The sequence below is a fragment of the Pholis gunnellus genome (assembly GCF_910591455.1).
Source record: "Pholis gunnellus genome assembly, chromosome: 13".
NCBI classification, from domain to species: Eukaryota; Metazoa; Chordata; class Actinopteri; order Perciformes; family Pholidae; genus Pholis; species Pholis gunnellus.
Window position 1 is genome coordinate 14,619,404 of NC_136540.1, and position 18,715 is coordinate 14,638,118.

Here is an 18,715-nt window from a genome sequence, read left to right on the forward strand (position 1 = left end):
GTGATGAGTGAACTTTAATCATCAAAGTGGAATGGGTGGAGCATGTTGTGTCCAGAAGGCAATTTGCATTTTAATATGTTATAAGTTGTTTGAGCCAAATCTAATCAACGCAAATCCATGGCTCACTGAAGAGTTCCCTAATAGTCTACAAAATATTAAAAACACACTGATGAAGGCTTATGATGCCTTCAAGTGGGTTTTTTTTTTAGGTTTAGTTTAGTGTTTGAATCCCTCCCGACACGCCTTAACTTCATTAAAAGATCATAAATAAATATCTTTGGATAAATACACTATTTTTACACACATGGTTAAAACTCCATCCATTCTTGTTGTATACAAAAAAAACTAGTATTACTGTTTCCATTTGCATTTCAGTGTCATGATTCATTTCACTTTTTTTTCGTCAGTAGGGAATGTGGAAGGTTAAATATATGAACAAGATAGGTCAGGATATAGGAAGAGTTTCATATCTCCTATCTCATTTCTAATATTTTGTGCATTTTCCTACAATTCCCATTAACACAAGCAATCTACACATTGTCCTCTAGCTTCCGTTTTGGACATGTTAGGGACTGTGTGTCAGGTTCCACTCGTTACATGAATAGTGTTTTTTCAAAATAAACTAATATATTCACAAGAAGTTAGGTTCAGGCAACAAAACAACTTAGTTAGGTTAATGAAAAGATCTTGGTTTGGGATAAAATAAATGATAATTTGTAATGTAAAATAACTATGTTTGTTACGCAACGTACGTAGGTGGCATTAGTTAACTGCTTGCGTAACAAAAGGTCAAATAAGTCAATGTTGACTTGGTTCCACACAGCACACTCACAGCAGTTTAGCGGGTGAATGTCCTGTGTTTGTTTGACCAACCATCAAAAGTTCAAAGTCAGTAGATTTAAGACTTGATTCTCACTGTCCAAGTCATGTGACGCTTGTTCAGAGCCAAGTACAAAGTGGTATAAGTCTTCAGTCTAAAATATTGTGAAATGACCACCTGCAATGTTTGAAGTGTGAAGGGAATGTGTTTTCTGACCAGAAAATGAGTAGTCACCTAGCAAGCCAACGAGCCTGATATATTCAGGCTGAGCCTGGGTTTGACAAAATGCTTGCTCTGGGTTTGGTAATCTTCATTTGATAGTCTTGGGTCCTCTAGTTCAGAGGTCCCCAACCTTTTTTGCGCCACTGACCGGCTTCATGTAAGACAATATTTTTCACGGACCGGCATTCAACGTGTGGCGGATAAAACACGACGAAATAAAATGATACGATCGGCATTAAAACAAATAAAAAAATGCATAAATAAATACTACTCACAATAACGCTGAATCAGTGGGCGCCCTGAGCTTGTTTCTCTGCAACGAGACGGTCCCATCTGGGGGTGATGGGAGACAATGACACCCGAAGTGTGTTCCTCGTGTCCAGGCTAGGCTACTTCATTTAGTTTTGATTGCTGTCACTGCAGAAAATCCCGCTTCACAAAGTAGGATGTTGGAAATGGAAGCAGGGTTTTCAGTGTTTTTGTGGCGACCTCAGGATATTCAGCCTTGATTTTAATCCAAAACACCAGCAGAGTTGTTGTCTCAAACATACTTTTAAGGCCACCGTCATTTACAATCTCCAGCAGCTGATCTTCATCTGTCGACACATATTCTGCAGAGCGGGTTTGGCTTGTCAGAAATACTCCTGGTATTTAATTAGAGTCCTGATATTGTCTGTTAAATGAAGCTTTCTTTTTTTTGGAAGTTGTAGACTCTTCTTCTGTCTCCTTAGTGGCCTTTTCCCCATTGCAAATAAGCTCTCCAAAAGTGTTTTACTCACTTTCGCTAGTTTGCGGGTTTAATTTTTGAGGTAACGTATCACGTGACCGAGACAAGCGTCTTGCCATGTGTCAAGAGGCATCGGCGGATGAAATTGCGAGAGAATCCGGTCATCTTTCAAAATAAAACTTTAAAAAAAAATCAATAAAACGGAAATAATATAATATTTATTCTTTCTGTGCGGCCCGGTACCAAACGACCCACGGCCCGGTGGTTGGGGACCAGCAAGAATGTACCTAAAATGTACTATTGTAAGCTGTTACCTGAACATCTGACAACAGAAAATGGGCCTCTAATTGATGCTTTGTGTCACATAAATCCATTCATGGTAGAGGAAAATTATGTTTGCAGTATTCATACAACATAATCTCATTTCAGAGTTAATTCTCATTTCATGAAATTTTATGAGACTGTGTTATTTATGAGCAGATGCAGCAGCCCCATCCCCAAACTGACTAAACAACAGCAGCTGTGGGCTGCACCATCCAAACCCAAAGAGGAGGTGAAGTGGTTCTCATGGCTGGCTGACTTCATATGCAGGATACTGTGATCCGGACGATCTTTTGCCCAGAATGAACACGAATCCGGGCCCAATTTCGTCAACGAACACAGGATTATGTTGTTTACAATTCTTGTGTGTCAGGTCTGAACGGTGAGCGGTGTGATGTGTGTGAGTTGGCCTGGATCTCATACTCAGTGGTGCTGCTGAGAAAGCACTCTAATGTGTCAATATGAAATATGTGGAAGTCAATGTGCACATCAGACACTATCAATATGAAGCTGGGAGCTGCTGAAAAAGTGTGCTTGATTAATCTTTCAAGGTAAAATGTAAGTAGTTTCTGTTTATTATTTACAGTCTTATTTTTCGTAACTTGGCCGTCATTTCTACCGGTTATGATAACACTGTAATGTAATTGCAAAGCTCTGGGAACAAGATGACATCACTGCAAAAACGTCCATGGGGCGAGATGAGCAGAAGGACGATCAGAGAGGTTGTGTAGACACACCAGCAGTTTAACAGGTTATCTGAGTCAATTTATTTTGAGGTAACTACTCATCTAATACCTAATAGGGTCATTGCCCCTCAGCGTCTGATACCCTCGCACCGCACTTTCAACTAACTCCAATGTAAACTCAACCGGGTCATAGACGCTCAAAGTGACTGATGTGGTATAAAGAGCGTGAGAGTCCACACAGGGTATGTGGGCCTGGTGGTGGATGGACAAACAAATACAAGACTTTCAGCCAGGAGACGCTGCTTGTGTCGAGCGCGAAACGAAAAGTAAATGTTGTCACGTGAGTCGTTAGTGTCGTTAGTCACTAGGTTCGCTAGTCATCTGGTCGTCACGTCAAGTTAACGTCAAACACTCTTTTCTTAAACCTAACTAAGTCGTTTTGTTGCCTAAACCTATCTTCCTATGAAGACCGAATTTTTTTTTTGGATGGAAAAAACGGAAAATGACACACCATCTCTGACATGTCCAAAACTGACGCTAGAGGGGTACCTGGAGCGTCCTGGTTTGAAGTGTAGGGCTACTAATCAAATTAATTTGACGAGTTGGGAGTGAGAATGTGCTGCATTTTATATATATATATATATAATTGTCATGAAGATCAAATTCATCTTAGTCCCATCAACCCAGTGACAAGATAATCAAATTGTTGATGGTGTCAAAAGTTGAGCAGTCACTGTGTCTCCAGTTGTGACAAGTTTCTCCACTTTTTGATTACATTTCCCAAAGTGACACATCCAATGTTGTTGCCTACTGAGGAGATGATGAGCAGCAGGTTATCTTGAGCTCAGCATGAGGGTTGCCTCGCTGCAGATATCCTGATTGGTTGGTGTGTGTCTGCACACTGAGAAGAAGATGCCTTCACAGCCTGTTAGACAGTTCAAGCTCTACTCGAAACACCAACTTTCTTCTGAAGTATAGAGACAGTTTGAGTCAAGCTTCCTCAAACGAATGCTCTGTTAAAAGTTTTTTTTTACATATAGAATATTTAAGAACTGCTGCATTCAGTGTGTGAATAACATGTTTGTATAATCAGCCAAAGCAGGTGATGCCTATCTGTAAAAAGAGTGAAAGTGTTTTAAACATTTACTATTTTGCCATATACATTTCCTCTAATTAACCCTGTCTCCTACAAAATTAGATTCCCACACAAACTACTCTGCACTCTCAATTACGGTTCGAGGGAAACTTTTTTTCTTCTGAATTACGGGCGTAAGTTTTAGGAGACAGGGCTGCCTTAATATGAATCATTGATGAACTTCTCGTATTTAATAATTGACAATTAATAAGGGTGAGAAGTTCAATCCTCCGGCTCCTCACATACCAAAGAGTCCTTGGGAAAGACACTAAACCCCAAATTGCCCCGGATGGTTTGGCAGCACCTTGCATGGTAGCTTGCTGCTGTCGGTGTGTGAGTGTGTGTGAATGGGTTGATGAGAAGAATATCGTAAAGCCCTTTGGATAAAAGCGCACTATCAATGCAGCTATTTATTCTTTATATGCAGGAACTGAGGAAGTCATATTTATGATACAAGACAGCCTACAGCTTTGTATCGATAAACCGAAGTGTGGCCATCTGCTGTCCTTACATCAGCATAAGTGGAGCCGTGGAGAAGAGCTTGATGCTTTAAAGGGCAGCACAGAAACATGTGAGCGTGATTAGTTGTCTGTCAATGCCCGTCAGCCCTGCGATAGTCTGGCGGCCTGTCCAGGGCGTACAGGGCCTTCACCCAATGTCAGCCGGGACTGACTCCAGCAAACTCCGCTCCGGCTGGCAGAGTGTAGCTAGATGACGTCAGTGTAATGCTTGGAACTGCACTAACTAATTTCCATTCTGTTTTATATTACTGTGGTGAAAGCACAATTTTAAAAGGTGAATTCCTCAATACTATGCACATTCAACTAAAGTGTAGCAAAGAAGGGAAAGGATGTGTTTTTTTGTGATTTGGATGAATTGACCTTTTAGAATTTAGAGCAATAATATGTTGTAAGAATGGTTGCACTGAGACAAAAGTTGAATCTACTTTGGATTTAAATGTTGGATCATTTCTTCAAGGTAAGACTCGAGATTGATGTGGCATCAACACTAGTAGTCCAAAGGGTAACGTATGTTTCATCGCCTATAGGCTGTGTCAACAAAGCAAGGAGAAGCTCGGATATATCGACTTCACTTCATGTCTTGTATCCTGCATTGCACTTACAAATGAAAGTTCATTTGGGGCAATTTAACTGCGTAGGGTGGAGTTTTATTTAAAATGTTTGGCAGTCCCTCCCCTGTGGTAATATGAACAAATAATTTAAAAGCTACTGATGGTGGTTCAACATAAAACAGACAGTTGCCTTCAGGGCAAAACGAAGAGTTCATTCTGGCTATGAACAAGTCATTATCCTGGCATTGGTACTGAGCTGATACATCATCATCAAATCAAATTTATAATACTTATAGAAATACAAATTGTGGGGTTTATGGAGGGCCATAACCTTTCCTCTGCTGTTATATCACCTTAGCATTACTGTTGCCTAATATAGGAGATTATAGTGTGTCTAATGTAGAATTAATGTACGTTTTTAATTAGCTCATCTCCAGTGGTATCACATTCAATATTCATGTTTGGCACAGTGGACAACTATTATACAGTACAGTGTATCTATGGCTAAGGTTACTCATTCTCCTATCTTAGAGCACTGGCGACACCTTGTGTCGGGATGGGTGTCCGTTTCATAGCAGAATGGAAGCAATTTGTCATCTCTGCAATTAAAACCAAACCGTTTAATTTTGTAGATGCAAATCACAGCACTGCACTTCATGTACCCGTGCTGTGTCTGTGTCCGTTCAAAGTCTAGTTACCTGTAGCCTAAATTTAATTCAGATATCTTGCAACAATAATTAAGCCGTGCTTGTTTTCCCTAAAATTCACAGAAATTAATTTAACGCTTCTCCTGTTAAGAAGCGAAATTCGGCGTCTTCGTGTTTGAATAGGAAGTTATAATAAAACATTACTTCGTCCTGCTTACAAGTTGCATAAAGCTAATTGAGAATGTAAGTAACACCAGAGCCAAGCCAATGTTAAATATATAAATATATATATATATATATATATATATATATATATATATATTGGGTTTATTGGAAGGTGCCAAATTAAAGAATGGCTCCCAACGCGTCCTGTGGCCTGTGGAGTTTATGCGTCTAAATTGAATACATTTGGGTAAAAATGAGACAACTTTAAATTCATACGAGCGAGAATGGAGTGCATCTGTGCCTGGCTGTAGCTGGTCCCACTGTAGAATGTGAATGTTTTAAAAAGAAACAGTTTGCTGTATTGTTAATAAAACATATATGAAGTTAGTATTATAATCTGGGGGCGTTTCTGCCCCTGCACCAGCTGCGGGAGGACCTTTAAGCGGCAGTAGAGTTGCTTCTGTAACACCATGAGCAGATCCTCCAATTGGCCAATCGGAAATCATAACAACCCTGCCGTGATGAGGATCTACGCGCTCATTGGATGCCCTTTGTATGACGCGCAGAGTCGAGCAGCGCGGATTGGTCGCTCGCTTTCCTTTTATTTCTGCAAGGCATCCCACCACTTTTGTACCGGAACACGAGCAACCTACACAAGGTACAGGAGCCGACTCTTTTAAATTGTAGATGTAACGTTATATTAACATGTGCTAATACCACCGTGTAATGGAGCGTTTTGTGTTGCATTTATCAGGGTAGTAATGTTTTGCTATCGGTGAAGTTGTCACACGTAACGTTCGGTCAGGAAGTTATATAAATGTGACATCTTGATTACAGAATGAACGTATCGTACACGAATGGTTATCATATATTTATTTATGTGAATTTGTGTCACTCTATGGTTCATGTGGCTTAGTGTTTATGCAAAAAATGAAATCCGTTGTAAAGTGGTGGATTCAGGATCCGGACACATCAGGGATCAGAGAGCCAAATCCAGGAGTCCAGTCAGAGTCCTTCGAGACAATAACTTAATTGTTCATTCATAACACTCGTTCACAGTGTTAATGATTTATTATCTGCATGCATTGTAGTTTGCTAAAAACATATACATTTGTATTTATTAATTTTTATTATTTTTATATCAGGCGGTTTGAAATTGCTAATAAATGTGTTTTATTCTAATTAAAACATGTAGCTTTTAAAAAAAAGTCTAACCTCAATGTCCACTTATTAGATTTCCTTTAGAGCTTTCAGCCTCATATTATGACTTTCATCAGCGGAAGGAGTTTATTTTTTAGTTCTAATATTTAGTAACTGTGTAATATTATGCTGTCAGTCATATCAATTTTACAGTTATGGATACCTAAAAGGCTTTAGTTGACAAGTAACAATAATCAACACTTATTAAACACTTGCCAGCTAATATACATTGTAGTGTGTTTTAAACCATGTATTAATTGTTAATACATGCATAAATAAACACGCAAAGTTTTACCATAAACATGTCTCAAAAGGTTCACACAAGAGATGACCCCAAACAACGGGGCTTCTGGGAAACGCTGTGCTCTTGGCATCTTTCTCATAACGTGTGCTCTCTCCATACTTCACAGATTCGACCATGGATCTTGTGCTGGATGTTGCCGACTATTACGTCCTGTCCCCGTATGTGTACCCTGCATCGTGGCCTGAGGGCGGGGCCCTGCGGCAGATTATCAGCCTGTTGGTGCTGACCAACCTCGGGGCTGCAGTCCTCTACCTGGGCCTGGGAGTCATCAACTACTTCCTCGTCTTTGACCACAGTCTAATGAAACACCCGCAATTCCTAGAGGTATGAACTTAAGCCTGTATCTTCATATTTTATGATCTGCGTGATAGCACTGCTAAACTCTGACATTATTGCCGGACAAACATGATTTGCGTTGGCGTGAAGATACACCCCAGCACTTTTTGCGCTTGTGCACACATTGCTTTGGTTGCTTTGGTGAAAAGCGTCAGCTAAATAAATGTAAAAGTGACAGAAATGGTTTCGTGAAGAATGAAAATAAAAAGCTTGAGAGAGAAGTTCAAACCCTGCCTCCTGGCACACCTCTGCACACCTGGCCAGACAATCTAAAAAGCACTTAGTTTGAATCACACCGAGGCCTTAAAGTTACTACAAGGAGTTTTCAAAGTGTCTCAAGTTAATACTGCCGCCTTTTAAATTACTTTCATAAGCAAACAAGATCATCAGTGAGAATATTGGCTATTTCTATATAGTTATTCTTATTGCCTGTCATGGGATCAGTTGGAAATCAGACAATATGATGCATCCAGCCGACCGCACACAGACCCAGATCTGGTTCTGACCTGCAGTCGGAGCTCCGGCGGGAGGTGGAGGGCTTTGCTCCCGGCAGCGGGGGCTCCTCCTCCAGACTGGAGCAGCTGCTCTGCTTGTACTACCTCTATTTTTCCTTTTTGCCAAATCCATTTTGTATTGTTTTTATCCTTCTTAGAATCAGGTTCAGAGGGAGATCAAATATGCGATGACCTCTCTTCCCTTGATCAGCATCCCCACAGTGGCCTTGTTTTTCGCTGAAGTCAGAGGATACAGCAAACTGTACGACACTGTCAATGAATCTCCGCTGGGTGAGTTGAAGAACGACCTCCCCAGCTTTCAGTTGTTCTGTTATCTTGTTGTTATCATGAACGTACCAAGTGTGGTGACGTGGTCTGTGTGCTTTCAGGTTGGCCGGGGCTCTTCCTGAGTATGATCTCCTTCCTGCTTTTCACTGACATGTGTATCTACTGGATTCATCGCTTCCTACATCATAAGCGTATTTACAAGGTGAGTACAATTGTAGTTTTCTTTTCTTTATTTGTCCAGGTTTCATTTCTGTTTGTCAATTTTTCTTTATTTAGTGGCAGATATATTCCCCAAATAACATCAGCAGATAATATTGGCCCAGCCAAAGGTGCATCGTTATACTTACACCAAATAAAGACATATTTCATGTTTTATTTCATGTTATTTTGTATGTGTGTATATATATATATATATATATATATATATATATATATATATATATATATATATATATATATATATATATATATATCCTTTTGTTCTCCAGAAAAGTCCTTTACAGACAAATACATGTACATTACTTGATTTATTTGGGATTTGCGAGCTCTAATGTTGTATAAAATGTATTGTCAACACAACACAAATAAAGAGAAGGACAGCAGCTATGACTTACTTATTGCCGAGAATGCGGACACAGCTCCTACTGCAGTCGTACAGAGACCGGATCGCCCGTTGTAACGGGTCCGGCACCCCATACTCCCGCAGCACCCCCCACAAGAACCCCCGAGGGACCCGGTCGAAAGCCTTCTCCAAGTCCACAAAACACATGTAGACTGGTTGGGCAAACTCCCAGAACCCCTCCAGTAGTCTTGCGAGGGTAAAGAGCTGGTCCACTGTTCCACGGCCGGGACGGAATCCGCACTGCTCCTCTTGAATCCGAGGTTCGACAAACGGTCGGAGCCTCCTTTCCAGCACCCTGGCATAAGCTTTCCCCGGGAGGCTGAGTAGTGTGATACCCCGATAATTCGAGCACACTCTCCGGTCCCCCTTTTTGAAAATGGGAACCACCACCCCGGTCTGCCAGTCCATGGGCACTGATCCCGACCCCCATGCGACACTGAAGAGGCGTGTCAGCCAAGACAGCCCAACAGTGTCCAGCGCCTTCAGCATCTCAGGGCGGATCTCATCCACCCCCGGTGCCTTGCCACCAAGGAGCTTTTTGACTACCTTAGCGACCTCTGCCAGGGATATGGGTGAGCCCCCCAGGTCTTCAGGCGCTGCCTCCTCTGCAGAGGACATGTTGGTCGGGCTGCCCTTTGTCACCGGTCCTGTTCGTGACTTTCATGGACAGGATTTCTAGGCGCAGCCGGGCGGTGGAGAACGTCAGGTTCGGGGGTCTCGGGATCACCTCTCTACTATATGCAGACGATGTGGTCCTGTTGGCCTCCTCGGATCGTGACCTCCAGCATTCATTGGGGCGGTTTGCAGCTGAGTGTGAAGCGGCGGGGATGAGAGTCAGCACCTCCAAATCCGAGGCCATGGTGCTCTGCCGGAAACCGGTGGATTGCTCCCTCCAGGTGGGGACGGAGTGCCTACCTCAAGTGAAGGAGTTTAAGTATCTCGGGGTCTTGTTCACGAGTGAGGGTAAGATGGAGCGGGAGATCGACAGGCGGATCGGTGCGGCTGCAGCAGTAAAACAGGCGCTGCACCGGACCGTCTTGGTGAAGAGAGAGCTGAGCCGGAAGGCAAAGCTCTCAATTTACTGGTCGGTCTACGTTCCTACCCTCACCTATGGTCACGAACTCTGGGTCGTGACCGAAAGGACAAGGTCGCGGGTACAAGCGGCCGAAATGAGTTTCCTCCGTAGGGTGGCCGGGCTCAGCCTTAGAGATAGGGTAAGGAGCTCGGACATCAGGAGGGAACTTGGAGTCGAGCCGCTACTCCTTCGCATCGAAAGGAGTCAGCTGAGGTGGTTCGGGCATCTGATTAGGATGCCTCCTGGACGCCTCCCACTGGAGGTTTTCCGGGCACGTCCAACTGGGAGGAGACCCCGGGGAAGACCCAGAACACGCTGGAGGGATTATATCTCCCAGCTGGCCTGGGAACGCCTCGGGATCCCCCAGTATGAGCTGGAAAATGTTGCGGGTGAGAGGGAAGTCTGGGTCAGCCTGCTTGGCCTGCTGCCACCGCGACCCGACCCCGGATAAGCGGAGGAAAATGGATGGATGGATGGACAGCAGCTATGAATTAGTATTTTGTCATTTAGTCCCTAACCAAAGTTATACAACACTATAGTAACCACATTCACTGCATCGCTTCTTATCTTCATTATTCATACAGCCTTCTGTAGTGTCTTCACTCATTTGACATGTTTGTACAATAACCATATATGAAAGGATATTATGTGAAATGATTTTTAGAGAAAGCAGTTACTTTCTCTCTCTCTGACCTCTTTGCCTTCTTCTCCTCGACAGCTGTTTCACAAACCACACCACTTGTGGAAGATCCCCTCTCCCTTCGCGAGCCACGCCTTTCATCCGGTAGACGGCTTCATGCAGGGACTCCCATACCACATCTACCCCTTCCTCTTCCCCCTCCACAAGGTGCTCTACTTGGCCCTGTACATTTTCGTCAACATCTGGACCATCTCCATCCACGACGGTGACTACCGCGTCCCCGGCGCACTGACGAGCGCCATTAACGGCTCGGCTCACCACACCGACCACCACCTCTTCTTCGACTACAACTACGGCCAGTACTTCACTCTGTGGGACCGCCTGGGAGGCTCCTACAGGCACCCGTCGGCTCTGCTGGGGAAGGGTCCCCATGATCTGATCCGCAAACTCCAAGCGGAGGGAAAGTTAGGCGACGGCGGAGCGAAGGCTAAAGGGCAAGTGAATGGAGATGCTCAGAGAAGAGTCACATTTAAAGAGGAGTAACAGAAGGGGAGGTTACATTTGAATGCTGAAAGTGATCAACATTTTTATAAAGACAATGTGCTCCACCCATACTCAGCTGGGAAACAAATCGCAGCATCATGTCAGTTCTTGTATTTGCCAAATATGCTGTTGTGAGATTTTAAACACTAGTGGATACATGTGAGATCCATAACATTAGAGGCAGGCTTTGATAGCAACACAGTTGCCAGAATAAAATGTTGGCATTTTACATTTCTGAACCAAAATCTGTTTCATATCAATATTTCTACATTAGTGCATATTAGAGATGCACCAATACTGATATCGGATATCGGTCCGATACTGACTCAAAGAGCTGGATCGAGCATCGGTGACAGAAGGCTGATGTGGTATAAGATACCATTATTTTAATAAATAACAATTATGTACATGAATATCTATGTTGTTGTTTTTTGTTACATTTGTTTAAAAAGGTTTTGACAGACTTTGATTAACTGTACTTGTGATACGTCAAAAACAAACAAACCATCCATCCATCCATCCATTATTCAAACGGCTTATCCTATTCAGAGCCGCGGGGGGGGGGGGCTCATCGCAGGGCCGACACCTAGAGACAGACCATTCACGCTCACATTCACACCTACGGGCAATTTAGAGTCAACCATTAACTAAAGCTGCATGTCTTTGGAGTGTAGCTAAACACACACGGGCCCAACCCGGGAATCGAACCTGGGCCTGGAGAAAATATGTTTCCCTCCAATTTTTAGGAGGCCAGGCTGTTGGGATCGCTACATTCTTTGACACTCTAACAATAGACAAGGAGCAGACTGTCATCGGGAGCCGTAAAATGGCCAAATTCAGAATTTTGTGTGAACAGCACAAATCACATGGAACCTGATCTTTTTCATTCTGATTTGGGCCACTTTCATATGTGGTCCTGAGTCCGTTTTCGTGCAGTGTGGATGTGTCTGAATAGTCGTATCGGAATTCATGCTTTTACATTGCTGTTAATGAACATTCGTTCATTGTGAGTTCAGACTGAACCTGAAAAACATGTCAAACTGCTTCGACAGAAAAGTTCCGTATTTTTCAACGATTTTCATAATTGTGGAGATTCAATTTTCATGTCGTCACTCTGTCTGATGAGGTGATTCCATCATCATTAGTAGGAGAATTACAGACCCTGTGTGTCAACCGATCCAACAGATCAGCTGATGACAAACGTGTGATGTGGTTGAAAGCTCGGGGGGGAAGAGCTAATTGGTCGACCCTGAGATTGGATTGTTTCATCAAACTAGAGAAATGCAGTTCACAAATTGATGGTTTGTTAGTTGTATGCAACCAAACAATGATTTTAGATCACCATTCACAATTATATTTGAATACATCAATTTATTTCCCACTACAGTTTTATCAAGCTATTCAGTGTAAAAATCCATGCAGCAGATTAAAGAAGAGTCAGATACAAAATCGACTTCCTGGCTTGTGCAAATGCTCATGAGTAGATTCAGTTTGATGTACAAGCAGGGGGAACATTAAATTACGTAGCATCCTCTTCAGCTTCTGAAATCTTATATGCAAAAGTGCACATAAGAAAAACAGATCAACCAGAAAAAGCAGCTTGTTACAGCAGACATGATTACTCCATCTTTGGGGCTTCCTACTCGTGCTGATGTCTGGCTCCCAGTCGCTGCGCGGTGTCGTCATGTCAGTGATGGAGATGATCTCAGCAGAAAAAGAAGGGCATCCAGAGGAAGGATCGCATGGCTGTCCCTGCTGCCATGCCTGCCAGCAATCCCAGAGCCAGATGCTCGAAGACTCCATCAAATGGGTCCCTCTGAACAACCACCTGGTGGGTTCCTTAGGAGGACAGACAAAGAGAAGACACATGTATGGTCAACTTCTTGGCTAATCCATGTATGGCAAATCAAAGTACGGGTGAATCTGAAGAGAAAGAAATATGATGCTTTCACCATTAAAGGGTAACTTCAGGACTCTATTTTCCTATGTTTTTTGTCCCTGGGTAACTAATGGGAACTATGCATTTTTTGGTCCAGTGTTGAAAGAGAAATCTGCAGACGGCAGCCCCTAAGCGGGCTGCAATGTTGTCATATTGGGCATTTCTGCACTGCACTGTCAATGTACGTCCACTAAAAGTGCTAATTTGTGCCACCGACTGGCTCAGATTGTTATAAATGTCTGACAACATTATGGAAGTAGTAGAAGTTCTACCGGTTTCCACTGGATTATGTTTAGTTTACATGATGGACAGGAAGGTAGAGAGGACAACGAAGCCGCCCCGGATCCTCAGACGGAGAGGCCAGGTTAGTGCATGCGCGTGTGTTTGTTAGCTGCACCCGTGTGTTTATACTGCTTAACCTCTAGGCCTACTTGATGCTGTCTGGGTTCCTCTGTTGATTGCATTTGATTAACTTTTTAAAGCATGCAGCACCTGCCGTGGTGCTCATTGTTGAGTGGCATGTGTTCTAAGTTTAAATACTTGCATTCAGATGACCAGAGATGTAGAAATACTGAGGTCATAAGGTTAAGTTCCTCCAATGCACCAAAAAAGAAACTGTTTGTTAAAATGTTTTGCAGTTACATAAAAGAAAATAAATATTGTGTTTTGATTAAAAACTAGGCTGTCTATGAAGTAGAAAGGTGCAAATATATAAATATATTTTATCTTTTGTGTGTCCTGCATCATTAAGGTGAAATACCTGGTCCTGCTCCAGGTGTGATGTAGACAGTATGGTAGCTGTTGATGGGGACGGCTTGGTAGAAGTCGTCATACGGGTCGTATGTGAACACCTACAGGCAGAAAACCGTTAGCAAACATCACTGAGAGTGAATTATGTCTCAGCTCTGACGGAGAACGATGGATCACTCACCGGGTTTCTCCTGGTGTCTAGCAGAGTCAGTTTCCACGCTCTGAAAAAGACATGAACGGGGAAGGAAGCACTGATGGATGGTTGTAAAGAGCAGTGGAGGAGGAAGTATTCATCATTTTCTTAAGGAAAAGAACTGTGAAAAAAACTCCTACAAGTAAAAGGTCTGCATTCAAAACCTTACTTAAGTAAAAGTACGTAAGTATTATCAGCAAAATGTACTTTAAGTATGAAAAGTAAAAGTACACATTGTGCAGTAAAATATTTTCCGTTGACACTAGGCCGGCATTCATTTCCAACAATGCAATGCGGTTGTGATGGCAAGGTTAACACAGACAATGGCGGACAGCTCTGTAGCATCAATATCGCTTCAATTTAAGTGTAAGTAGACCTATATGATTTAATTCATAGGCATACACACTAAAGTAAAGTAAGTCTGGTATTTGTCCTTTGTGTGTACTTTTATGTGTGAATCTTTTATGCAGCCATCTTGGTCAGGAGCCCCTTGGAAAAGAGATTTTAAATCTCAATGGGACCATGTTGACTAAATAAAGGTTAAATAAAATAAAAAAATACCTCAAGTACCTCAAATGTGTACTTAAGTAGGCCTAATACTTGAGTAAAAGTACTTAGTTACATGCCACTGCTGGTAAAAGGAGGCAGAGCAGACAAGACGAGAGTGAAGTGAGAGGACCTACATGGATTCATCCTCGCTGTTCGCACACAGGTTGACTGTTGAGCCGCTTGTGAGCTGAACCTCAATGAGATTCTCCCTGGGATTGCTCTCCGGTGGACTCACACCTGCAGTTAAAGAAGAGATTCACCCAAACATGAGCATGCTGTCATCATGTCTTCTGTCAGTCAAAACCTCAAAGGCAGATGGAAGATTATACATTAAGTGTAGTTGGGTACAATTAAATAGTACATTTTGGAAGATATCGACTATGTACCTGATTCAATTAAATCAGTGAAACACATGAGCTTTACAAGATTTACAAACTAGTAGTCTGCTGATACTCAAACTGATTGTAGTGTTTATATTGTCAATACTTTATGACTAGATGAAACAAAGTATTTACATGATATCTAGACTCTTTAAGGAGTAGTGCCATTTGTAAGCCTTAAGAACAGCTTTAGTCATGTTTTCACACTGGTACTGGATGTCCATATAAAGCTTTAGGGACGTCTGCATGGATCTGATATCTACACTACGAAAGACATTTGGTTAGCTCTTCTTTTTGTGAAACCTTTTTTTTATATTTTTCTTAAGATGTGCCTATTGTTATCCTCGCATGAAAATGTGTGGTGAAAGATCTGTGTTTGCGCTGATACGGGGCATCTGGTTCTGTGAAATGCTCTCGTACAGCTCGGCTGCTAAACGCCCCTGCAGAGCAATCCTCAAACAAAAGCAGTGTGTCCCAGTTCCATACTAAATACTTATTGTATGCAGTACATTAAACTTCTGCTGCCTCGCCTATTTTTCACTTCTGGATCAAACACAGTTGTGTTTATTCTTCCGGTTTAGCGCTAGTAGTGTAAACAACGATGAATAATTGGGACTACACTGTGCAATCGGATGGTTTTACAGTACAAATTCAATCAGCCATCAGTGACTGGAAGGCTCCATGAAGGCCTGAAATCACATATGAGGACATTTTGAGTGACTTTTTAGTGTCTCTTGATGGCTCCTCTATGAGGAACTTCAAAAGCACCATAGCATTATCAGTACACCTACCGATCGGACTCTTGAAATGTATAATATGAGTTCATCATAGAGAGCAAGTTAAATAAACCCGTCTGTCTGCTAACTAGCTGAACCACTTCAAAATATGGATAGGAATAAAAGTGTAAAGGTGTATGTTTAAATATGCAAATGAGCCATAATGTAAAGCGAAGTGTAGTGAATTCATGAGAAATCTTTGCAAAAGTAGTAAATTAAGCACTTTTAACGGGTATTGTGAATGTTTTCTTTCCACTAGTCGGAAGGAGACACGATGAAGCCCAAAATCTAAAAATGGATCAGTGCATGAAAAGAAGGTTTTGGCCTTGCCTGTCTTGCCCTGTGATGTATGTTTGTGGGTTTGAACAATGCTTAGTCATCCATCTTTATTTATTTTAAAAGATGGACTTGCCGAGAAGGCTAAATGCAGCTTGCTTTACCTCGACATTCCAGGCCCGACCGCACGTCCACGCATGCTGTCTTGAGGCTGACGCGGTGCTCCAGCTCTCGCCTGCTGTCAGTCTTATAGAAGCAAAGACTCCCATCTATCCAAAGGTCACACCAGTTCAGCTTCCAGCGTTTCAGGACAGAAGCTAGAGGGGAGACACACGTCACCGTAAGTGGACCATCTGTGTTTGTGCTGGGGTAGGATTAGTAAAAATTAAGAAATTGACCATTTATTGAGCTCAAATTAATGGTCAAGTAATTGTTGAGTCGGTGCTATATGGTCAATTTTATCAACTTGACTGATCGATTTCTCCTCTTTTGATTCAAGCTGTGTGAAAAGGGAATGACTTAAGTTACATTACCTCATCCTATTTCAATAACAAAAGCTAACAACAAGCTCAAGGAGTATTTATTGATTAGACAATAAGTATCTTACACGCTGTAAGATTTGTGTTTGTCTCCATTGACAGTCCTGGGAAAGCCACTGAGAGACATGGCCAGAGACAGTTAATGGGATTAGAAGTAATGAGAGTTGTAGTTTCATAACAGCTATAGCTTTCACTTATACGTACTGTGTGGAGCATTTAAGGGGATCTGATGGCAGAAATGGCTTATAATATCAATGTGTATGTTTTCTGGGTTGTATTCTCTCTCTCTCTCTCTCTCTCTCTCTCTCTCTCTCTCTCTCTCTCTCTCTGGTGTGTGCTGTCCCACGGCAATATGCTATTACAGCTATCCTGTGTGATGACAATAGCTGTTTTGGGATCGCTTGTCACAGGCCTAGTGTCCACCTCTTCAGTTGCACGTGTAAAATCAAATTGCGTGCACCGTTGACAGCGCCACCGCAAAACTCTGTGTAGACGGAGGGGGACAAATAGAAATGGTGACATCCGTGCAAGAAGATGAAGAGCTGCATTGTCTGTTGTACTTGTGCAATCACAGAAAAAAACAAAATGCAGAAAGCAGGAAAGTTGTGTGTGCAGTTTGTAATAAAAAAAATAAAGCTAATATTAAGAGAGAGAGAAAAAACAATGCTCATGTTATTGGAATTGTGCAATTATTATAAAAGCCAAAGTTTGAATCATCCAGTCTCGACTCACTTTGTCTCCACAGCCAGCCTGACCTCAGGAGCGCCATGTGTCGCTGTTGTCCCAGTTCTTATGGTAATAATGGAGATAATCCAGTAGAGGCAAAAGAAGAAGAAAAAATTAAGTTTTCGGTGTTTACACAAGACTAAAGGATCCAGCAGCTGGTTTGGGACTCCTCTGACTCTGTTTACATTCCCTCCGTGCTCCAGACATTGAGATTCTGGTAGATTATAGTGGACTAAGGCTGACTCACTGGATCATTCTGGATTAGGAGAGTGTTTGGCCCGTCCCCCTCTTCTCATCTTCCTCACTCTTTCTGGATTTATCTATCTTGTTGACTCTCACGCCGTGTGCCATACGTTGTTTATATTGATGAAATCTCTTGTTACATGCTCATAAACTAAACTCATGTGAACCGTGTCCCATTCATTTCTGTGCTCATATATAGCATGATTTCACAAGTTAATCCCTGCACTTGAATAACATGAGGATTAACCTAATTGTCAGCCGGTTCAGTTATGAGAGTCTTCCCAAGATGTCGGCAGGGCGGCCTGCGACACTCTGGTGACATAATTTCCTTTTTAGCTTCGAGAAAACACTAGGCTCCTCCAGCTGAGTCACCTGATTGTCTATTTAGAGTTATTTCTTAATTCAGTTTATGGTTATTGTCTGCAGTGAAATAACTGTCAAACTCATCTCAGAGACCTTCTGTTTTTTCCATGAAACCAACTCCTTATGTCACCATATTCCCCTGCAGTGACGAGTTAAAATCATTTAGTGTGTGAAATAGAGCATCCAGATATGCCACCTTGGCCACGCTTTGTCAGCACTTGGACAAACACATCCGTAACAAATCCTGACAATCTGGAGAGAAAGCAAGAAAACAATGTTTGAATTGACCATAACTGTGATCCGTGAGGTTTTTTAGGAACAGATTGGTGTCTGTTGACTCGGTTTGGAACATGGTGCTCTTGGAAATAATATTGAAACAATCTGTTTTTGTGCTGTTTCGATAGTACAACAATATATTCATTGTAGCTTTTCTCTTGGTGATATCAGATATTTTCTCCAAAAACAAACTTTGGATCTCCCCAAATGTCTATTAACTGTGTAAATGAACTAAGACATAGCAAATTTCCTAAAAGAGACGGAAATCTAATGTCTGGCGAGCTTTAACCTTCAGGACCTCAAATAAATGTATTTGATAATCATATACACAGACACAATGGTTCACTGTGGGTGCATTGGCCATATAATGGCCAAATGGTGTGTGTCCGTCCAGCATCCCATACAGCA

General features: G+C 42.2%; 2 protein-coding genes across 2 annotated transcripts; one reads left to right on the forward strand and one right to left on the reverse strand.

Moving 5' to 3' along the window:
- Nucleotides 1-6,437: 6,437 nt before the first annotated feature.
- On the forward strand, nucleotides 6,438-11,703 carry sc5d (sterol-C5-desaturase). The gene is made up of 5 exons (XM_079171202.1): nucleotides 6,438-6,453; nucleotides 7,406-7,623; nucleotides 8,288-8,420; nucleotides 8,519-8,619; nucleotides 10,833-11,703. Exons 2-5 carry the CDS (start codon nucleotides 7,414-7,416, stop codon nucleotides 11,295-11,297), a joined length of 909 nt encoding a protein of 302 aa, XP_079027328.1. The 5' UTR covers nucleotides 6,438-6,453; nucleotides 7,406-7,413; the 3' UTR covers nucleotides 11,298-11,703.
- Nucleotides 11,704-13,002: 1,299 nt separating this feature from the next.
- plekhb1 (pleckstrin homology domain containing B1) lies at nucleotides 13,003-17,468 on the reverse strand (the record flags this gene model as incomplete). Its single annotated transcript, XM_079171798.1, has 6 exons — nucleotides 13,003-13,136; nucleotides 13,997-14,087; nucleotides 14,168-14,207; nucleotides 14,863-14,965; nucleotides 16,325-16,477; nucleotides 17,432-17,468. The coding sequence occupies 6 exons, from the start codon at nucleotides 17,466-17,468 to the stop codon at nucleotides 13,003-13,005; spliced, it is 558 nt and encodes a 185-aa protein (XP_079027924.1).
- Nucleotides 17,469-18,715: the final 1,247 nt, after the last annotated feature.